The sequence below is a fragment of the Bombus impatiens genome, unplaced genomic scaffold (assembly GCF_000188095.3).
Source record: "Bombus impatiens unplaced genomic scaffold, BIMP_2.2 scf_0517, whole genome shotgun sequence".
In the NCBI taxonomy this organism is placed as follows: Eukaryota; Metazoa; Arthropoda; class Insecta; order Hymenoptera; family Apidae; genus Bombus; species Bombus impatiens.
This window is the reverse complement of record NT_176936.1, coordinates 973,079-995,997: the sequence shown is the minus strand read 5'-3', so window position 1 is coordinate 995,997 and position 22,919 is coordinate 973,079. Positions and strand designations below refer to the sequence as shown.

The following is a 22,919-nucleotide window of genomic DNA, read 5'->3' as shown; positions in this document are numbered from 1 at the left end:
GTAAAGCTGTGAAATACGAATGATCTGCACTGCGACGTCACGTATCGAAAATCCATTAATGGACATGTCACGAATAGACACGGAGATAAAAACTTCAGCTAGTGTTTCGAACGCGTGGCGTTGATTCGAAAAAGCCAAGGATTTCTCCTTAATGACACAAAAATTTTGACGTTCGCGCGACGATGAAAGCGTGAAGCAATTTTCCACATGCATTGGTAACGTCGGTCACAACCGACACAAACTCGAAGTTATACCGCGGATGATCATGCGCCCATGCGTGAAATTTAGGCGTAAAAAACTGTACAGAATATACATGTCCAAATGGTTCAATTTTTGTTCATCATACTTTTACGATTTTTAAAACACTGTATTAATATTTCTCGACAAAATTCGGTATAAGATTTTATCATCTCCGTTCTCACTTAGGTTGGTTATTGACATTGCATTTTTAAGAAAGACAACAATCTGCTTAAAAGAGGAAACATTCTTGGCGTGGCTAGATAATAAGAATTCAACCTATAGTTCGTTGTCAATTGCTTAGAAAAGGAAGGTAATAAATTTGAGCAAAAATGGAAAACCATACGTGCGCTATAAATGAAGGAAATTTTCTGTTTCAAGGACGTTGAGTTTTAAGACATTGATACTGCCACGTAGCTAATTTGGGTCTGCTTTTCATGGAGCTGCTATCGTCTGAAAAGGAAGTCGATTCCGCGGGTGCCCCGATGAACTTAACGATGTTGGTGAATGATCTGTTACAAACCTACACTCAACAGAGTCATTTACCACAATCCTTGGGCTTCTTTCGTAATTAATAATTGAAGACGTCGAATAGTTGAGAAGACTGCGGTCCGTGATATGATTGTCCTTATAATATTCGTGACGATGAGCGCGACGAATGGATACACGGAATTTAGATTATTCGAACGTCATTTTAAATAATACCAAATGGAATATCGAACATTATCACTGCATATAAAATTAGTTATATGCATTAAATAAAATTACTCGTTCTCTATTTAATTGGCAATTAAAACAGAAAGTTATTTTATTAATAGTTGCATTTTAAACACGATGCATGTTTTTGAAGGTGTATATCGATTAATTGATCTTAATAATTAATACCACCGTACGAGATGATATTGTTTGTTAACAATGTAAATATATATATATATGTCGGAGATGAAAGGAAAACCGGAGCCTTCCCTTTGCAATTTTGAGGAAGCCGTTTTCTAATGCTTTAGCCTAGATTTTATCATAACTGTAATTAAGCAATTGTCATTTGTAATTGTTTGATATTTGTGAAAGCGAAAATGGGTTCGAGGTGACAACTGGTCGCCGGACGTAGCCACGGTCACGCGATGAACGTTTTGCCTGACGAAGATAAACGTTTTGCCTGACGAAGGTGTGGATCGGTTGTATTGTTCTCCCTAGAAATCACATAGAATTGTACTTTAGAGATGTCGATATAATGGGACACACGTTGTATTAGGAATCAATCTTCAGACAGAAACTGCCTAGCAACAGCGTTTGGATCTTTCTCGATGTTTCCAAAGAGTATACAAGAAACTTTTGACAGAAATTGCCTAGCAACAACGATTGGAACCTTCTCGATGCCTCCAGCGAGTATATAACAAACAAATGCAGTCGTATAGCGAAAAAGATTTTCATCAGATATTCATTCGTGTGATCGCCTTGGAAAGTGATACATCGAGCAATTTACCGAGTGTCTCAGCAATCGTATTTTTGTGTTTAAAATTATTCTACGCATAGTAAAGAGTTATTCCGTTGACCGTGGATTCGTTTGAACCCCGGAACATTGTTAATAGCGTTAATTAAATTCATTATTCGTAAAACCTATCAATCGTAAGACATATTATTCGTTCCTCTTATTGTTCGTTAAACTTATTATTCTTTAATCTAATTATTAGTTAAACTTATCGTTTGTTAATCTTATCATTTATTAAACTCATTATTCATAATATCTTGTAAAATCTTGTTTATTCGCGTAAATATATTCTCTGTTTCGTAAAACAATGGCTAATTCAAATGAAGAATCATTACGCGCCTTAAATCCTAATGATAACCCGACATATATATATATATCTTTACATGTTATTTTCTTTCTTCATATGTTCCTTTATTAACTTCATATGTTATTTTCAAACAAACGTGTCTTTCTTTACGATTGGGTCTATTATATATATTAGGTTGTTCGAAAAATGTCGTTCTTTTACAGACACGTCTTTTACAACGACGCATCTTTATACAAACATGAAACCTAATCTGTCGAACGTTGTGATCTTTATTTTGATAGAACAAAATGGATCATACATAATTCGATAAAATAATATTAAAAGGAAAATGGTGTGCATCCACTATTTCTTTATAAAACGAAAGAAACTTAGGACGACCTAATATATATTATGTATGCGATATATAACGTAATAATAACGTAATAATAATATAACGTAATACTATAAGTATTATCATCATAAAATTAATTATAAAGCATCACAAAGAACCTACATTACGTATCGACAATTTAATCAAGCTTCGTTACTATTTTGTAATTCGATATACGAATATCGTTTATTCCTTTCGCATTAAACAATCAACGCTTCAGATTCTAGTACTTATAGAGTACTGTACAATTTTACCTATACATATGAAAAAATTGATTCTGATTGAATATGCGAATAATACTCTTTCTAAATTAAGAAATCTGGAAGCTTGCCGACACTACGCCGGTGGTGATCAACATCCTCATATTGTATTCCGTGCAAATTTCTCAAAGCCAGCTACATGGTGATTTTGCGTCGATAAATAATACTGTTGATTATACGAAAGGGTGGAGGTAACGAGAAGTTCCAAGGAGAAGGAGAATTCGATATGCACAAATCTACCTTTGAATTCACAGAGATCGGATAATTCCCTTTGCCTTGGAATTTTACGTCCACTAATGGGAACTCTAAGAATTTCTTGATGAAGTTGAAAAAATTCTTCCAATTCTCGCAACATTTGTTATCTTTTCGCTACTTTCTTGCCAATAAATCGTACAAAATAACGTTCCGAAGAAAAAGAAGTTCCGAAATCTCACGTCATAAGTTTAATAGGATCTGATCTATCTCACAAAGCAGCGGCACGTGAATTAATTTACATATAATGTGATAACGATAATGATAATCACCCTCGCTAAATACTACCACGTTTACTTCGACAATTTATCCGAATTTGAAGAATTTCTATGAGAAGGACAGGCTTGTTGATTTTGTATTATTTTTAGTATTCTCACTTCCAAGTTGTTTCTCAGTGGTTTTATTCCCGTGTATTCCTGTGTTCCAACAATCGTCATTTGTGGCGGCAATCGGCGACAAAAAGAGAATGTATTTTATTTTCAGCTACGGTTCTAATTTTGATCGTACAAATAACTTTCAGTCGGCAAATGGAATAATGAGAATTGCGGTTTGTGATTCACCTAGGCTAGAAGCAAGGACTTTTTGGTTGCCATTTGTACGTACACTTACACATGGTGTGCGCACACGTGCGACATGCTAACATGTACAAGCACATGCATAAGCAATTTGGCGACCCACGTAAATGTTTCAAACCGATATTACGTTAGGTCTGCAATCTGAAAATACAGACAAACGAAGTACTGTTGCCTTTTTCGTTATTTTTCCTGACTTTTCTCAAAATGCTGCACTCTCGGTGTAAACCACACTCGCAACAGTTTCCTGAAATCTGAAATGTAAACATAGAAATATGCCACAGTTATTATCGCTTTCTGTTTCGAAATTTTGATTTTTTATTCGCGTAATCTTTATATTTTCGATGAATGAATGGCTCACGGTATTTGCTAATTCGTTGTAAAAGTATATATATGCAAAATGCCTCAAACGCTTTCATGACTACAATAAACAGTTCTTGTCCAGTACCGTGACAATTAATTATAATTATGGAATTGTTATAGCTTGAAAATTTAACAGGGAATACATTGAAAATTTCGCAATGCAGGGTACTTCACGTATACTACGAAGTTTAACATAAAAGTTTCAAATAAAAGCAAAAACGTTCAAAATGGTATTACAGTCATGCAAAATGAAAATTGCTCAATTTCAAAGGGATAATTGTGAACGACGTATATCCGCGGTATCCTCTTCGAATCACGTATGTTGCAAACGAATCGATATAATATAAATATATTCTACAAGGCGCAACTTGTCAATACGAATTTTGTCACTGTACAACCTGAAAATGAACAATTTCAAATTATTTCACTTGTCACGAGTCATATCGAAATTAAATTTATAATTCCGTCAACTAAAGGTAATTGAGAAAATTAACTAAACATCAAACATCTGTTTCGTAATCGTATTTGTCGAATAGATTTTGGGAATAAATTTTCAGTTTGTGTCGAATCATCGAAGAGTTACAGAGTATTATATCTATTAGTCTATATAAATAGGAGCTTGAAAATGAGGATATCATGAAAAATATCATTCAATAGCGTAAACTGAGTTAGTATTTAAAATTTGAAAAAAACAAACCCTATAACATGAAAATTGACAATTTGTATGGGACTTTAGTAATTGTATTTTTTTCAATTAAAGAGAATTTAAAGGGACCGATATTTACATGTATGTATCTATATAACTGCTGCAATATAAACGTATTCATTCACGGTGCTTGTATTTAAATTCGTTGACCAGCTTGTACAGTACATTAGAGCTTAATTGTGCAGGGGACAATCCGCATGATAGCTGAATAATAAAATACTTGTATTAATATTAATAATAAACACGTGTTGTATAGTTTATAAATGTGAAAAGTAAATTCAACTTCCACGAATATTAATTAGGTTTCTCTTTCTAATACATATTAATGGACTATAGTTTATATAATCGATTGGGCATACAAATTTTATTACTTTATTTATTTTCAGTATGAATTTTATTGCTATATTGCGCGGTAGTCCAAATAGATGATTACGCATATAGTTTTATTTAGCTAGTTGAATTTTGTCGAGCCATACACTGAAGACAGCTGTAAAAATGAAAATATTTTGTCTCGATTTCATAATTCACTTTTGTGTTTCTTTATGAGTTTGAGAATTTGGAGATCGAACGCGACAAACAAGTAATTTTATCGCTCCGTTTTCTCGGTGATGAATTTGCGATTTATTTCCTCAATTTGTTTCATTTTTGCAATGCTGTATCGTTATACTGCACGCGTGTTGTAACGCTGCACGCTCCACGCCAGAATTTTCGATAAAGCTCCCGGATAAATATTTTTTTCGTTAAAAAGTTAATTTATTTGTTGCATAAAATTGTTTTCAGAAAGAAAATAATAAATTCGTTGAAAATTCAGAGATATTAATAGCCTTTGGTTAATTCATTCGACAATATGGGATTACTTATTTGTTCAATTTACTTTTATTACATTATTTTATTTATTAAATTCCATAATATGAATAATTATTTGAAAAGATATTCTGCTCCGAAAAACAGGTCAAATTTTAAAACTGTGGCGCAGAAGAGACAGAATACCACCTGTATTGAATTTTGAACTAAAGAACTTTCGTTCTGCTTCAAAATTCGTAGAACGAAGGAAGAAACCACCTGCGAGTGACAAGGAAATCCGAATTCCAACAATTTGCCCAGTTTTAAAAATCGGTAACATTTCGATAATACCAATCGAAATATCTCTGCGAAAATTCATTTGCAGTATATCACAGAGATCACATGTCACGTAAAAATTATCGATATATCATTGGCTTGGTTTACTGCACCCTAACGGTAACGGCATTCGAAGTTTTCTCGAGAAATTGTAGGAAACCAATTGAAAAAAACTGAGAGCAAATTGCACTGATCATTTACTTTACTTAAAGCTTTTCATTGATAACAATTCTTGAATACATCGAAAATGGAACAAGGAAATGAAACAGGAGTTACTTCGAAGAAAGTTTTCCGCGAAAGGGATCAAGCAAGGAAGCCCGAAAGTACTCGCTTAAACACTCGTTCGTACAACGCTAAACCTTCCGTGGAACGTTTACAAGGGAAGCCGTATTTATTCAGTCGGCGTTCGGTGAAGCGGTTTGCGGCAACTAAAAACTCTGCAAGAAAATAAATGATGAAAAGAAAAAAATAAAAAGAAACAAGTACCAAAGAAGTATACTAGCACGGGGCAGTAAATTTAATTCTAACCGTCGTTTTAACACCCGTGCACTCGTTACATCTAGTAGTATACAAAGAAACCGTGTTTACCGGGTATACACAGAAAAATCACTCGAGGAAAGGAAAGGAAAGGAACCGGCGCTGGAAGAGATCAACACGTCTATCGTCTGATTGAAAAAATTCGTCTCTCGATTACCAGATGCGATGTTCTTCAAACATACCTGAAGTTCCTCGATGAGTCTGTATACCGATCGGTACACCGTCCTGTCAGTTCCTTCACCAGCAAGCAGTCTCTTCATGGGGAACCGTAAGATGCTGTCTCGCGCGCGCACCTACGATCATCCCTTTTCTCTTACCCCTTTGGTCTCAGAAGTCTGCACGATCACTGACTGCAGCAGAGTCCACACGGCGCTGCGACACTCGCAGTACCGCGCTTCCTCGATCGTTAACGCGAAACTCGTGCACCACGAATCAACACTGAAAGCTCGTTCGAGAAGAAAACGGGGTGTACTACCCCCACTCTTCGGGTCGGCGGTTCTCCTGGAGATTTTAAAGGATCGCGGAGGAAAGAGCGTTGGTTTGTGACGCGAGGAACGAGCGCACCTACCTCGAGGAAGCGACGAGTTCGACTACCGGACGACGCCCGTCGACCGCGCAGCACCCTCTCGAAAACGCGGTGCGACGCGCGCGCATACACGCGGGAGAAACGCACCGAAATCTACGAGGAACAAGTGCAAAGGATAAGGGTTGCTTCGGCTGTTACTGATACCTTCGACCGTGTAGTTCTGACGAGTTAATATCTAAAAGCTTACGAATGGTAGAATGAAAACGTGAAACGGAATAATTTTGAAAATACTGGGTAATAGAAATGAGAAACTAGCAGTGGTTGTTTCTTTATATATATAGATGTATATGTGTGGAGGTTCTCGATAAAAGATATGACAAGGAAAGGATTAATAAATCTAGCGCGGGGATTGAAAGTAATGTTCGAGAGTAAAACACGTGAAATACGAAAAACGGAAGGTAGTCCGACGCGTGTATAAATTCGCAAGAAAAACGGCCCCGAAGATGCAACATAAAGAAAATAGAAAATTTCGTGCGGTTTTTAACTAGATGTAGGAAAGAAGGTAAAGTTCGAATGCATGCATAGAAAGGTTGGAAAAAGAGATTCTGAATGTTACTTGCAATTTCTTAAAAAGGATCGACGAGTGAAAAGAAAATGAGATCTCACAGTTTTTATACAGTTATGCGAATGAGTACAGAAGATAATATAGCTAGGTGCGTGATATGAAATCTATTGGATGGGAGGATAGAAAGGGAGAGCATGTGCAGTAAACTGGACTGAAAGGAAACAATAAAAAAAGATAGGGAAGATGTATTTTAGTAGCATGCGTGAGATTGTACATGTGGATGGGAAAAGGAAAGGGAAGCGACCTCAGTGCGCGTGATTGTGATAGTAACCCACCACCGCTTAGTGTTCATCCTGGAAAAGGGTTCTACGAAAGATCCCCGGATCCCTCTCATCCAAGGTTTCTCTATCCCCAGTGTCGAACTAGCGAGCACCTTTGCGCAGTCTCCAGATCGAACATCCTGCCATTGAGAGCACGAAAAGCTCGGAACAACGCAGTGAGGTCTTCTGCAAGGATGAAATGTTCCGACACGTGAGGGTTTGACGGAACTCCTTGTCGATGAGATTTCTTGGTAAACGTGACTGCAGATACTACACAGACGAGTTTGGAGATGTAGCGGACAGTGGGATGAAAGCTAGACGTAAATCGTCTTTTACAAGGTGTATTGGCCGAAAAGTTGTGGGATCATAAGATCCACCAGGGAAGATTTATCTAATTGTACTGAAAATATTTTCTTCAACTACCGTTAAACTGGAGACGTAATACGAACGCGAAAGATATCATCGATTAGTGAACTTTTTTAAGTTTTTGGTATCAACCCGTGAGTTATAGTTGGAAAAGAGAAATTGCAAGAAACGTTGATATTTAATTTTAGGAATATTGTTATCACGTAAAATGTAAAACTCAAACGTGTTAAGTTATATACATCTGATATAAGTAACTTTGATAGTTGTTGCTAATCGTTCGCTTAATAAATCTTTTAACTACACTTTCCAACTCTAAATTTTCCGTTTTATCCACTAAGAACTTTATTGGTGTAATTATACAAGGAAATATTAATAAAAGTATGCAACGAATTATTAAAAGCGGTAGCTAGGCAGGACATGCAATATAATGGATGATAATCTGGAATCACGGTTTTAATTTCAATGTGCTTTTATTTGCGAAAGATACAAGGTATAAAAAATAACATAAAGGATAACAGAGATGCTCGAAAATTATCCCTTGAGAGAAACACGTTGCAACGCGTGAGATGTTCGCGAATTCTCGTCTAACATCTAACATCTGAAAAAAAAATAAATAAGGGAATATAAGAATATTTCGTAAAAAGGATGCCAAATAAAAATTATTTATAGCTTAATGTGTTTAAGTAGAATTTTTATTATAGAAACAGGAAATCGTAGAAATTAAGTTAAAAGATGATATTATATGAAATTTAATGTATAGAGTCGCTGAATCGAATATCTAGTGGCAGAATAAATTACAAATATTACGATGGGACTTTGATCCTACTAACTGAGATAAGACAATTTTTAAGATCTTTTTCTATTCCATTCGCATATCGCGTACACAATAAGAACTTTAACGTACGCTGCGATACGCAGAATAAGCGGCATTAAAAAGAGGCATTAAATTGTCATAGGAACGTGTTATACATAGTATAACATAGTTTATAGTCTCTATAAACGCTATAATAATGTGCGATACATTACATGACAAGATCTCGTTCTATACTCTAGAACGATTTTATATTGAACCAGAGTTCGTTATTATATTGAGCAGAAATTAAGTAATAATTAAGCTACTAAACAGAAGATAGAATTAATGATGTAAAAGTACAAAAAAAAAAAGAAAAAAAATTGAGGAAGAAATGGATTAAAAATATTTTTGTTCGTGGCTCGAATTAGCAAAACTCTGTTCCAACATCATAATTGGATAATGACATCATGGAATTGCTATGTCGAGTTCCATGATTCAACCTCTATCTCGAATTTTCTGTCAATATCTTATTTGGTTGTTAAATTGAAACTCAAACAACATTGTTCAGGAATTTCTCGTTACTGGAATTTGCATGCGTTTCACATTTTACCACTGGACAAAAATGGTAGTCAGAATTTAAGAAATTTTAAATAAATATCTCCAAAGTACCATGATGATTATAGAAATTCTCGTTCTACATTCAACATCATGTTTAAAAATTATTCTCGAAAGTGAATTGAAGCCTCTCTCTTTGAAGATCGTATCTTTTTTGCCTTTCTCGTGGTCATTAAAGCGATTATTTACGCTCAACATATTCTATTTCCTTTTACGTCACGTTGACGCTATATCAGTCTCCTTTTCGGAGTTCCTTTCTCTCCTTGTCTCTCGCGTGTAACGTTGTTGTCCATCTTTGTTCGACTCACGCCAACGTCAGGTCAGTAACGATACGGCATTTCACCGAATGTTCAGTGTTATACTGACTACGCGTTGGAGTAGACGTTTGTGCATATAGTGAGTGAGATTTTGTGGTAAGTTTGCATCATTCCCTCATATAACGTTATTGTTTTGTGTCTTTTTAAGAATCTTCGCGTTAATTATGTGATGTAAGTAACTGAGTAGAACGATGTGCCACGTAGAAACGAACGACGCAATTTACGGTTTCTCCATGGCTTGGCAAGGTCAATGGATTAAAAGATTGCAAATTCAATGTTACCAATGTGTTTTCTAGTGTTAAGATCTAAATTGTTGGCAATTTAATTCAATTGTTATGCATACTCGAGAAGTACGTGTTTCATTTGTACGTTTAGTACATTTGATGCTTTTGAGGTTAGGTATTCCTATACTAAGGAGTACAAGGATAGATATGACGAGTGAGGTTAAAAATTGAGACTAGTGAGATAAGGACAGGTGAGGAATAGAACACCTGCTTGAGTTAGGTTATATATTGCTTGTAATTACCGCTGAAATTGTAAATCTAGTTATTCTTTTGTTTTCATTATTCACTTTTGTGATCTAAAATTAACACTAAACGTTGATTCTCAGCTTTGATATGTTTACCACTTGGTGAACATTCTTTATTTAATATTTGTTTAATAGAACCTTAATAGAAATCCAAAACATCTTCTATTACTAGAATTAATAGAATAGAATCATTGATAAAATACTTTTGGCGTCCATTATTAATTTTAATGTTGGACACGTCTTCTGGTTTTATAAACTTTTTTTTATTGTTTTTTTAATTAATAAAAAGATTAGAGAGAATAGTTATATTATTATAATTCTGCAAAATTCCACGAAATATTTATATTATGATTGCAGTTTATTTGGAATAAATGTTATGTGAATTTCTCTAATTACATTTCTTTATCAAGTCAGTATTAAATATTCGATATTTTGTAAGTACGTACTTGTCTTGAATGTACGTCTGATGACATGGAAATACGTTGTACGTTGAGTGACGTTTATCTATCCCTAGGCGATATATAGTGTAAAGACTCCATAAAATATTACACAATATTACACATAGCATTATGACGTATTAATTTTTAATCAACCATTTATCAAATAACTTTATTATTATAGTACTTAAAGTAATATAATTTAAAACGACCAAAGAATAATTAAATCTACGTATAAAGTTAGGTTGAAAGAAGAACATTTTTTTAATTACAGAAAATGTTGTCCAGTTCTATACTGGGTATCCTTCTGGGGACACTCTTACTTATTACTTCGGTTCCCGATGCAGCCTCATACACTAGTAAGTAAAAATTTAATAAATTTAAGTAGACCATTTTAAAAAACTTTTTCTTAATTCAGATATATATAAATTTCTGTAATGAATAAAATAATATATAAAATATATCGTATTAATAAAATATCGATTAAAATTTAAATATGTATATTTCTACAGTACTTGTTTAAATTGCTAATTTGTTGTAATTGTGGTATTACAAGCCAGCTTAAATCATGGTGTTGCAATTCAATTGCCAATAGCCAATCGTTTCGTTTGATCGGGATTAAGTGGGCTTAATGGAAACAAATGATCGTTTTTAATCTCTAACTCGACCAATGTAATTACATCGACCTTCGTCGTAATCGTCGTCTTTGTCCTTTTCCGCTTCGTAATCTTGTTAAATAAGGAAGAAGAAACCGTGACAGGAACCAAGAGATTTAATGACATGTATATTCAAATCCTAAACTCAACTATTTATTTCTAGTCGTCCATGTTTATATCCTTATTAATGGTCAATCTTTGAAAATACTTATACGAGCAAATTTTTGTTTTATTATTGGAATTATATTGGATGATATAGGACCCTGTATTGGATTTTCCAAGAATATAACACTTTAACGTTGGTTTGGAAATATATTTCACAATTCCTGTTTATCGCATATGAATAATTTCCTGTTAGAATCTTTACGTAATCAAGCTTATTTAGAAGCTTATTACAAGCGTTTCGAGAAAAATCATTCCAATAAACAATTTTCCTAGATATATCCGAATTCGTTTCAGAAACAAAGATATCTCATTAATTGTTTCCGCTGAATTGACAATCTTACTACTCAATCAAATGGCTTAAATAATACATATGTATAGAATATGTATAGAATAATTAGAAGATTAATAGATATATTTCCGATTCATTAACGTTTTAACGTTTTAAAACGATTGTTTTAAAGTTAAAGATTACCATTTCTGTTAAAAGGGATGTTATAACTATTATAACTGGTTGGAGTAATTTTTAAATTGTTCCAGAACTTCTCTCTTAATTTTCCTGTGAAGCTTTTTTGCGAGTTAAATGAAATGTTGAAAATGGAGTTCTCTTAAATGGCTAGAAAAATACCGAGATTAAAACCTTTTTGTTAATATTGATTCGCTATTCAAAATATATTCTGAAATATATTCCTAATATATTCACTGCAATGCCATTATAAAAAAAGTAATCTTATTCATATACATTTCTATTTCTACTTTTATTTCGTTAAACGTAATACATATATTAAATAAGGAGTACCCGTTATCACCAATATGTCATTATTTGATCAGAGCCCCAATGCTCTTGACCAAATTGATATAATTAATTACCGGACCTTAATTGCTACCGTTGAATTGATATTTACGCAAAATGTGACTGTTATAACCGCATATGTACATTTCATTTTCACGGAAGATGAATTGGAGCGCTGTTCACTCCGTCTCAATTTATTTTTCATAATTATCGTTATTTCCACGGTTATCACGTAACACCGTGTATCACTTCGAGAATCATTTTGTCGCCTGTATTAACGTATTTCGATTAATTCCTTACAATTTACAGTTGTCGGTCTTATCACATAATATCATGCATTGCTTGAGAATTATTTTGCAGCCTATATATATAATATCTCTATTGTTTCTACGATTCTTTCATTCTCCCTTTTATTCTTGGATATGACAAACGTTTAAGGACAATTAGAGAGAGGATCATTAGCCTAGTTTTAATATTCTCTTTCTAGCTGCCCATCCTTTTATTCCATTTCTTCGTATCTTCCAAACACGTAGGCAGAGGTGGATAACACCAAGCTGGGCGTTAACTCGGCAGCTGCTTCTCTCTTTCTCTCTCTCTCTCTCTCCCTTTCTATCCTCTTTCTCCTTCCCTTGCTGCTGGATAATTGAGAATCGATGGGGTTATATGGGGATGACGCTGTGGTGCTTGAATAGAATTACGATTAGCAGCGTTATACCCATGCAAGGCTTGGTTGGATAACGTCAGGTAAATGTGCGCTGGAAGTTGTATTTTCACTGCAAGAAACGTTTCCTCTAGTATTTACTAAATGCGGATATACGAGCTTTTTCACCGCGTCAAATGAAATTGGCAAAGACACTTATGCTCTTGTGAATATTGATTCAAGTTGCGAGAAAAGAATTCCAAAATTTCTACTTAATTTACATTTCGATTTGTTTATTACAGTTACAGTCTGGAATAATGTCGTCTTATATTGCTTCGTTATTATTATTCGTTATCTGAAAACATTTAATATAAATTTTTAGAACCTAATCGCTCATTTGCAATTCAGCAATTGTCAACAGTCAAGGCTTAAGTCAAGACTTAATCGTGAACCAGCAAAACTTAACAGTTGAGGCTAAATATAAAAAGTAATACAATACCAAGACCATGTACTTTGAATACGTAATCATACAATTATTAATTGTGGCCAAGGACGCTGATCTAAAGAAATGACAGAATTGACCGACTATAGATATTTAGTTATTTATCAAGTTATACTTTATTCACTAAACAGCAGCTTCAGTTACTCAGTTGCTCAGTTTCTATTTGAAGTTTTAGTGGAACTCTGCATAGGATGTGAGATATTGAGTTAAAGTCACTTAAATGTAAATATACTTACTCTGTTTAATAGTTCCACGTTACATGGCCGGGCATCTAGGCGTGTATGTCCTTAAAACAAGTTTTAACAGCTATTTATGCAACAAATAATTACTGGCAACTACATTAACGTCATTAGTGATATATCGGTATAAAACAATCTGTAGGACTGTGCTTTGCGACCAGTCTCTATCAGATGGTCTGTCTATAGTAAATATTTTATAGTTACATAAATATACATCACATCGAACATCTAAGTTTCATTTGTTCAGTGTCAGGTGTGTCCTCGAAAATATAAATTTCCATAAATGTTTATACTCTACTGATTACATAGATAAAACATCGCATACATCATATTCAGACGCGTTGCTAATTAGTTTGCTAAAGTCTCTAGATGGTTTAAATAGTACTTAAAAATAAAATCAGTTCTGAAACTTCGTAGACCTATCGTGTATATTTCAGGAACGCTGATGGCATCAAAAAGTTCCAGAAGTACATTTTCTTGTGCTACAGTATAAACCCACAATCCTGTGAATATATAACGGTGGTACTTCTCGGCGAAGAACGCATCGTTTACGTGCACTTTTCGCGCGACCCGAAATTAAAGCTTCCGTACAAGCCATTTGATCAGGAGTATCAGAGTCTCCGGTATAGATTCCATTTATAACACGTTCCCTTCTTCGAGTGAACTTTTAACGAACCATATCCAATTGCGAGATCATGGTATATTACTGGAACTTTCGCCACTAAACGAAAACTCACGGAGGGGTTACTCTCTGGTTTGCAGAGTATGGAAGGACATGCAAGGACATCGGTTGCAGGAGGGATGAGGTCTGCGTGATGGCCGAGGATCCTTGTTCAATTTACCAACGAGATAACTGCGGTCGTTATCCGACTTGTGCAAAAGCTCATCCAGGCGGTAAGAATGTTGTTGACCTATCCATAAATACAGTTTTCCTGTCTCATCTCGATGAAGAATAGACGGGACACGGAAAATGGGAAGAGGAATAAAATTCTGCACGATTGAATCGGGGTTGATGACGGCGGTTCTTGTTAACTTTGCATAAATGATAATCAATGATTTTAATTCGATTACGTTTCTTATCGAACGAAATTCATTTTAATGCAATTTTTGATTTGCGAATGATATATCCTGTAGTGATACAGCATTTTCGAAATGAAGATATTAACGTATCGATATTCCTATCAATTAACGAAGTCGTGTAACGAATACTGCACAATTATTTCGAATTACGTATTACGCGAATACACAGTAATGAATACTTGTCGTCGTATCAATGGAAATTAAAGTGTAGAGAATTTAGGATATAATAATGATTCATGCATAGAAGCGTGTTTGGAATATGTTACTAATCAAATATAGTCTATTGTGTTTTGAATTAGAATGTGTGTAACGTGAACGTTTCAACCCCTTTCGGTGCATAAATTATCGATAGCTCCATTACTCTTCAATCAATTACAAGCTCATTAAATTTTAATCTATTGTGTGTAAGTTACTGACCAATTGCATACGAAATTGTTCGCCTTATGATCGATAATACTAATAAATAGTACTTGAATATTTTAATGAATTCAAAATAAATTACACCGGTTAATCGCGTTTATCGAACTTCATAATTATTATACAGTTAGCCATTTCTAACTTCAGTACTATCATATTCGAAACGTATAATATCCGATGAACCTAAATGCATCGTTATCGATCTCGTTGTCTGCTTTTTTTTAAGGAGAACTATATTTATCATTTTGGTCGCTGTTTCCTATTATCGTTTAAATATCATCCATACTATCAACGCGACTGATCGTGAACTGAAAATGCGAGGGATTCAAAATAAATATTTAATCTCTCTTATTTGTAGGTGCTAGTTGTGCAAGCACTATATGCGGGGAAAATGAATACTGCAAAACCGAAAATGATGCACCGACGTGCGTGAAAAAATCAACGGCAGTTGGTGAGTGTTTAAATTATTTCATCTTTTATTCGTTACTACTGTGATTATGCGTACACGCTTGTTGATTAGCATGAAAACTTAAGTGCATGTCAGAGGTACAACGAGCAAAATGTATGAAATTGAATCACGCAAATGAGAGAAGAATACAATATTGGCAAAAATTGTTGCATTTGATTTAAATGGATTGCCAATATTACATTTTATCTAAAACTTTATGAACTTTATTGAAATTATCAAATATATGCAATTAATCATGTATTATTATATGTGATTTATTAACTTATAGTTCATTAAGATATATTAATTAAAGAACGCATTTACTTGTAATACGATATTATATAAGAGTTATGGAATAATTTCATTCTATATTTGCTAATGGAACTTTAAGCTGTTGTAATCCTCTCTCCATTGCGGTAAAAACAAAGCTTTATACCAGGCTTTTTCCCCTATTTTTCATATATGCATATTTTTATAAAATGAATGGAATTATTTCTTTGTTGAAATTTATAACTTTTTAATTGGTTGGAATATTCCATTGAGTTTTATCCATTTGATGGTTTTAAATATCTCAGCTTTAAAATTTTGAAACTAGATTTTAAAATTAATTTTGAAGCAAAACTAAACGCGATTTACATCGTTCTTTATTAACGTATAAGACCGTGAATCGTTTCGAGTGCAAATTACAGTCACGCGTGTTGGATTCATTAAAACTTCCGGTGTTCTTGGCCTTAAATATCATACGTAATGTTCCATACGAATCTTCGTTATTAAAATTTATTTTATCTTACGAGTCTAGCTGATTTTTCACAGTATTTATCTTTCTAACAATACACCTTTGTAAGAAGATTTTTTATTGCATATTATAGTTTAAGATATGAAATATCTTAAATGTAAGTGCAACAGCTCGATAAAATCCATTTCTTATGAAGTAGAATTAAAGTTCTCGAAATAAAATGGCATCTAAAAACATAGAATTTCCGTAATTTTTCGACATATCGGTAAGTGTAGAGCGGGATGTAACGTAAGGTGGCAAACCCCAAGAACCTGTATGGCAGATTTTTTACTCTTCTTAACTTTTTCGAACACGACCTTTCCATTATCGTCTCTTCCTACACGCAAACGTATAGATGCGCGTATACTCACGTAGCGTTATAGGATTTTGAAGAAATTGCTCTCGAACGTATAAACTTTTAACATCCTGTCGAAGAAGGAAAGAAAAAGTGTATTTATTATTCTAGTTGTTAGCGAAATTGATTTCGAACGCGTGGTTTATGCAGTTGCGTTAAAATTTCTTCGTTACACAAAAATAAAATGACGTCTGAAACTATTCATTGTATAATCATATTCAATTTTCACTATCTAATAATGAAGTTAATTATTTGTACAAACGAATATTATGAATTACGACATATTTTTAACTTTCTCTACGATAGTTTCAACGCAGGATTGCTTCAGCATGTAGCATGGATCTTTTCAACGTTCACTTCTAACGCTTTCCAATTATCTTTGCATACGTAACAGGGGATGAAAATAACGCAGCACAATTTTCAGAATTTTCACATAGCACCTTCGTTCGACTAATTCCGTTGAAGCGAGTCACTCTAAAAATCTCCAATTTTTTAGCGAAACGTTTTTAGTCGGAATGCGTTCACGTAGTTGTAATCAAGGTGTCTCCCGTTTTTAGTATGAAGCTCCTATCATATTTTGTCAATATTCGTTTCTTTCTGTCTGATTTTTGATTTGATTTTTAAAATTCCTTGATTATAATTGAGGAATACCCCAGAGATAAAATACGACGTAGAAGAGAACGATCTTTTCAGGATACGATTCAGCGGGCGTTTCTTACGTAAACGGACAGCGAACCAACAACGACGAGAATCACGATAAGACCAGCAACAGCGCTAGCAATTCGAACCCATACGCGAATGCTAATGCACCCCCGGCTCCTGCTGATCCAGCAGGAGGATACCATCAAGTGAATTCTGGCAGCAATTTGGGTTATCCAGCATATCCCAGTAACAGCGCTTCTAACAGCGGTTCTAACAGCGGATATCCGCCTTATCCCTCATCGAACCAAGGAAATCGGCAACAAGATTTAGGATATCCGCCGTATCCAACGCACAACAGAATGCCAGTGCCTGGACAAGCCTATCCCGCTAGACAACCTGGTCAATCCAATTATCCTACTTATCCAGGACAACCTGCTTATCCAGCGCCGCCAGGATATCCTCAACAATATCCCGGATACCAGAATTATCCTTATGCGAATTATCCTAATCCGAATTATCCCAATGCGAATTATCCTAATCAGAATCGTATGTACCACAATAATGTGCATTCTGGTTATCGAAGAAATAACGCCATCATGCAGTCTCCGTCCTTAATGATTATCTATTCAGCAAGTCTTATCATGGTATTGGTGAATAGATTATCATGATTACATGCGCATTGGGTTCTAAGTGTCTGTTAATGCTTTATTCGATATGATTGAATAATAGACGAATCTTGGGCGGCAAACTTTTGTTTGTCTGATCAATATTGAATTATATATATATATAATTATAGAGAAATCTTAGTGGAATTGTATATATTTATAATATGTACACGTAACTATGGAAAGAGATTATAAGTACCTTCACTACTTTCGTCCAGTAGACTTAGAGAAATTTTTTAGCGTGTACCGTGTATAATTTCTTGATATTTTTATGTTGAAGTTAGTGAATTCAATGTATATTCTTCCTCTCTTTCTCTCTCTCTCTCTTTATCTGTCTCTTTCTTGCTACTAATTTATTTTTTACATTTCCATCATTTAAAAATACATTATGGTAAATTAATATCTTTAGAAGATTGAATGACAGGTCGTAGTAATGTTATTTCATTATTTTCTGTTGTTTCTTTTAGAATAATATTTGAAAAAGAAAAAAATATACAAAAATTACAAAATGCTTTATGAAATTATAAGATGCTTTAAGGAATTATTGTTTAAGATATTATCTCTCTATCATTTTTCTTTTTTGCTCAACGTTTTCCTATCTTTATAAAAGATTCATTCTTAAAATTGTAGTTACCATTTGATATTTTACTATGATGCATTACGTGCCTTCCAACGTGTCTTTCAGCCAGTAATCGCTCTTTTTGTAATGCATATATGATTAATGGAGACGCAGAAATATAATTACATTTTCCGTAGAGAATAAGATTTTCAAACATGTTGGGTGCTGAAAATGCATTTGACTGATTAAAGTCACGCGCTGTTTGAGGTGAAAGTTCTTCCATTTGATGCACTCTTTTTACTCGCGTTCTACCTCAGAATTTGATAACCTATTTTTTTCTTTTGATGTACACAATGATTTTACAACTTGTCAAAATGTATGTTTCCAGCGATAGATTAAAAACTAGAAATATGTCATCAAGCATGTAAGTTGACCAATTTCTCAAGCACGCTGATTGCAATGAGTCGATTAATTTGGTACCTGATATCCTGAGTATGATCGACGAACAAAATTATTCACTTCTCTTTAAACGAACAAACTATTGTCACGTGAATGTTTTATCTTCCTTTTATTACACAATGCACATAATTAGGTATTGAGATGAGCCAGATATTTTTGCCGTCCGAAAAATAATTTCTCTTAGCATTAATAAAATCGATATATTTGCATCGATGTATATTTATAATACGTATACAATTATTTCTATATTGATGAATATATGAAACCAGTGGCTATTGTGCGAACTCGTTGAATCGGAATAAAAATAATACGATTTCTATCAAATTCATAGATTTACTACAACTACCTGTCATCTGCTCTCATTAAGCTGCAGTCGCCTGGGACAGGCTTTAGGATTAATTTCTCGAAGACGTAGCAAACACCGACTGATCTCGTTATCGTGTCGAACCCTGACACCTCTTATCTACTTCAGCGTGCGACGTAGAAGTACTTTGTAGGTCACAGTTCTTAGCTGGCGGATAGTCATTTTACTTTTATCAGCGTTTCTTTCAGCATCTTTTTTACGATGTTTTTATATTGCCCTTTTGTTCAAAAGAAACTACGATTTCCAGATATCTACTTTTAAGATATCTACTTCTGTTTTAATTTTTACTTCGATTTAATTTACTTTTATTTTATTATACATACATTATCTAAAACATTTACTTATTTTTATTTCGTCTAATTATAGCTACAGGTTTATTAATATCCATTAAAGGCTTAAGAGTTAACACAGGCAATTGATATTTTTACTTGTCAAAAATAAATTGATGCCCAAAATTGAAGAGTGGAAGTACAAAGTGTAAACGAATTAACAATTATTAGAATGCATGTTTAAGGAGAGATAACTTCATCATAACATTGGTACGCAATAATCGTTATTTCTAACATTAACTAACGGCTTATATATTGTGTGCATCGAATTTAGTTGACTTTTAAGTACGATATAGCTTTTGACTACCACTCTTCAATGTGACAGTGTATCCAACACCAAGACCAGGAAAGATTAGACCAACTCCACCTACTCCACCACCGAGATCTTCTCCCAGTGGATACGGTGGAAGAGTCAGCGGTAACTCGGGATCCAGAAACACTATTGGAAGTGGTTCTATTTTTAACCGTTTGTTCGGGAATGATCGTTATGGTGTAACTACTCCTAGGAGCCGCACTCAGCAAAGTGGTAACGGCTATTACGATACCCATACCTCTGTGGATGATCAGGGAAACCGAATTTGGAGATTCTTTGGTTAAATGGAGTTCATTGTCAATTTATAACTTACTTACCTTATGTTTAGCTTTCGCTTTAGGATCGCATCTTACTTTCTACACTAGAGGCTGCAGTTATATCGCAAGACATACCATATTTATATAAAGAAAAAATTATATAAAAAAAATGTCCAAATTGTGCCATTTTTTGTATCTAGTGTCGATATACGAGATATCTTGTCGATAAAGAAGTACTTATCTTTAAAATATTTACTCTGAATTCTCTGATATTTAATCTTTTATTCAATAACCTAAATTATGACGATGAACTAATTTAATTTTATATTATCTCCAGTTTTGTAGGTGTCATATTATCTTATGAATGACTGTGGTTTCTTTCATTACAGTGCCATGTTACGATTGTGCGATACATTTTTATTACGTTGTTATGATATATAGGTCTATTAAATGTGTAGTACTTAACAAGCATTTGAAACATTTTCCTATGTAACGAACAAATGTAATAAATATATGTAATTCTTCAGCATACTATGGATGGTCTTAATTTAAGTAATTCCAGAAATGTATTTTCTTTATAAAACAATACAACAATTAGATGCCAATAAAATGAATTATAAATAAGATTATGTAATTGTTTAAAATACTCCACGCATTCAGAAAGTCGAGACACATCTATGTGAATCGTTTATTGCAATAGCACACTTACAGCCTTCAACACTTTTGACAAATAGAAGTACAATCACATGAAATTGCATGACTGAATTACTCGTTGCATAGCCTAGCTTTCAAACAATAACAAGAAACGAATAATCAAGATACAAAAATAATTCAATCACATATACGATATTAAAATACATTTACATTATAGTTAGTTTAATAACATACTAATTCAAATGGTACAGTTGCTCGGGCATTGATAGCGATATTGACTGTGTCAGCAAGGCTGCTTGTGCAACACAGAAGTGTGATAACAATTAAGTTGGACTCGGCATGGCATGGGGCACAAACCGGAAGAGAATATTTCTAAAAAATTAGGAGATAGATAACGAATTGTTCGCAGAGTTCGATAGTGACAACAAGATAGTCAGAAGACGAGAAAGCGCCAGCGACGTGGACTCTTCTGCGTCTGACGTTCAGTCGACAAAGGGATCGCAATCGGGATATCCATCTGGAAGCGGATATCCTAGCTCTGATTCTTCCAAAAATTCCAATTCATTCTCCGCAAGTCAGCCAAACTCCGAAAGCCCAACCAGATCGTCCGGTTATCCAAGTAACTCTGGTTATCCTTCGAACTCCAATTATCCATCCAGTGGTTCGTCAGGTTATCCTTATAGCTCTGTAGGTTATCCTTCAAGAAGTTCGGGATACCCATCTGAATCAGGAAGCTCATCCGGTTATCCATCGAGAAGCAGTTCTGGTTATCCCTCTGGATCTGGATATCCTTCAAGAAGCTCATCTGGTTATCCATCAGGATCCGGATATCCTTCGAGAAGCTCTTCCGGTTACCCTTCGGAGTCTGGTTACCCTTCGAGAAGTTCTTCGGGATACCCATCAGGATCTGGTTACCCATCGCGTAGTTCGGACTATCCATCAGGATCGAGCGGTTATCCTTCCAGTTCCGGAGGATATCCAGCGAGCTCCGGTTACCCTGGCAGCTCCAGGACGAACGAAGAAAGTGTTAAAAGGGTAAATGCCAATTCGGTGAATGCTGCGTATCCTGGATATCCTAGTCAGGCTAGTCGAAGCAATTCTGGATATCCTTCACAGTCAGGATATCCTTCACAATCTGGATACCCATCACAGTCTGGATATCCTAGCCAGTCTAACCCATATGGTAATTACTATCCTGGATATAATCAAGGTTACCCACAGGCATATCCACCCCAAGGAAACTATCCTCAAGGGTACCCACAAGGATATCAGCAAGGTTATCCACAAGGATATCCTCAAGGATATCAGCCTCCTCCTCCACCTGCCAGTAAAAAGTCTAACTTTGGAGACCAGTTAACTAATATAGCTAAAGATCTTGCTGGGAGAGTTTTAACTCAAGCGATTATAGATAAAGTTAGTGGAAGATCGCATTAGAGTTATAGAAGATCTTATATATTTTTAAGATATTATTATATATACGATTAATTATGCTTTCTTCAAGATAATCACTGCTTATAGCGATATTACTCTATGTTAAATAGAATTACTAACGAATTGTAGAAATAAATTCTTCTGTAAGAAGATTTACTGATTATATCATTGCATTTTATTGTCTTAACGGGACATTTTTCTTTCAAGTACCTTATAATTTTACAAATGACATAAGTTTTAATGTTTGTACGGAAAATTGTTAGTTTCTGCGTTCTTCTTTTAGGTTTACTGTTCTCATAATTAAAGAAGAAAGCAGCTAAAGTTAAATCCGTCCACTCGACCAACATAGACGTTCTTTAAATAACCTCGTACTGTGTTTAATTATCATACAATTGGTGTGTATGACACGTCGCCTGAGGACTGGACCCTGTTTATTTGACGAAACTATTTTAGGCACGTTTAAAAACTGGTCGATCGTTGCTACGAAACTGCAGGTGTC

General features: G+C 34.4%; 2 protein-coding genes across 2 annotated transcripts in view; one reads left to right on the top strand and one right to left on the bottom strand.

Moving 5' to 3' along the window:
- LOC100745542 (voltage-dependent calcium channel gamma-7 subunit) overlaps positions 1-6,887 on the bottom strand; it is a 38,942-nt gene extending 32,055 nt beyond the window's left edge. Inside the window, exon 1 of the mRNA XM_003491135.4 lies at positions 6,395-6,887. The gene's annotated coding sequence lies outside the window, so the exon portion shown is untranslated. The remainder of the gene's footprint in view (positions 1-6,394) is intronic.
- Positions 6,888-9,654: 2,767 nt separating this feature from the next.
- On the top strand, positions 9,655-22,583 carry LOC100743632 (trithorax group protein osa). Its single transcript, XM_024369056.2, has 7 exons — positions 9,655-9,810; positions 10,955-11,039; positions 14,435-14,566; positions 15,528-15,620; positions 17,441-18,055; positions 20,091-20,359; positions 21,374-22,583. Exons 2-7 carry the CDS (start codon positions 10,958-10,960, stop codon positions 22,421-22,423), a joined length of 2,241 nt encoding a protein of 746 aa, XP_024224824.1. The 5' UTR covers positions 9,655-9,810; positions 10,955-10,957; the 3' UTR covers positions 22,424-22,583.
- The last annotated feature ends 336 nt before the right edge of the window (positions 22,584-22,919 follow it).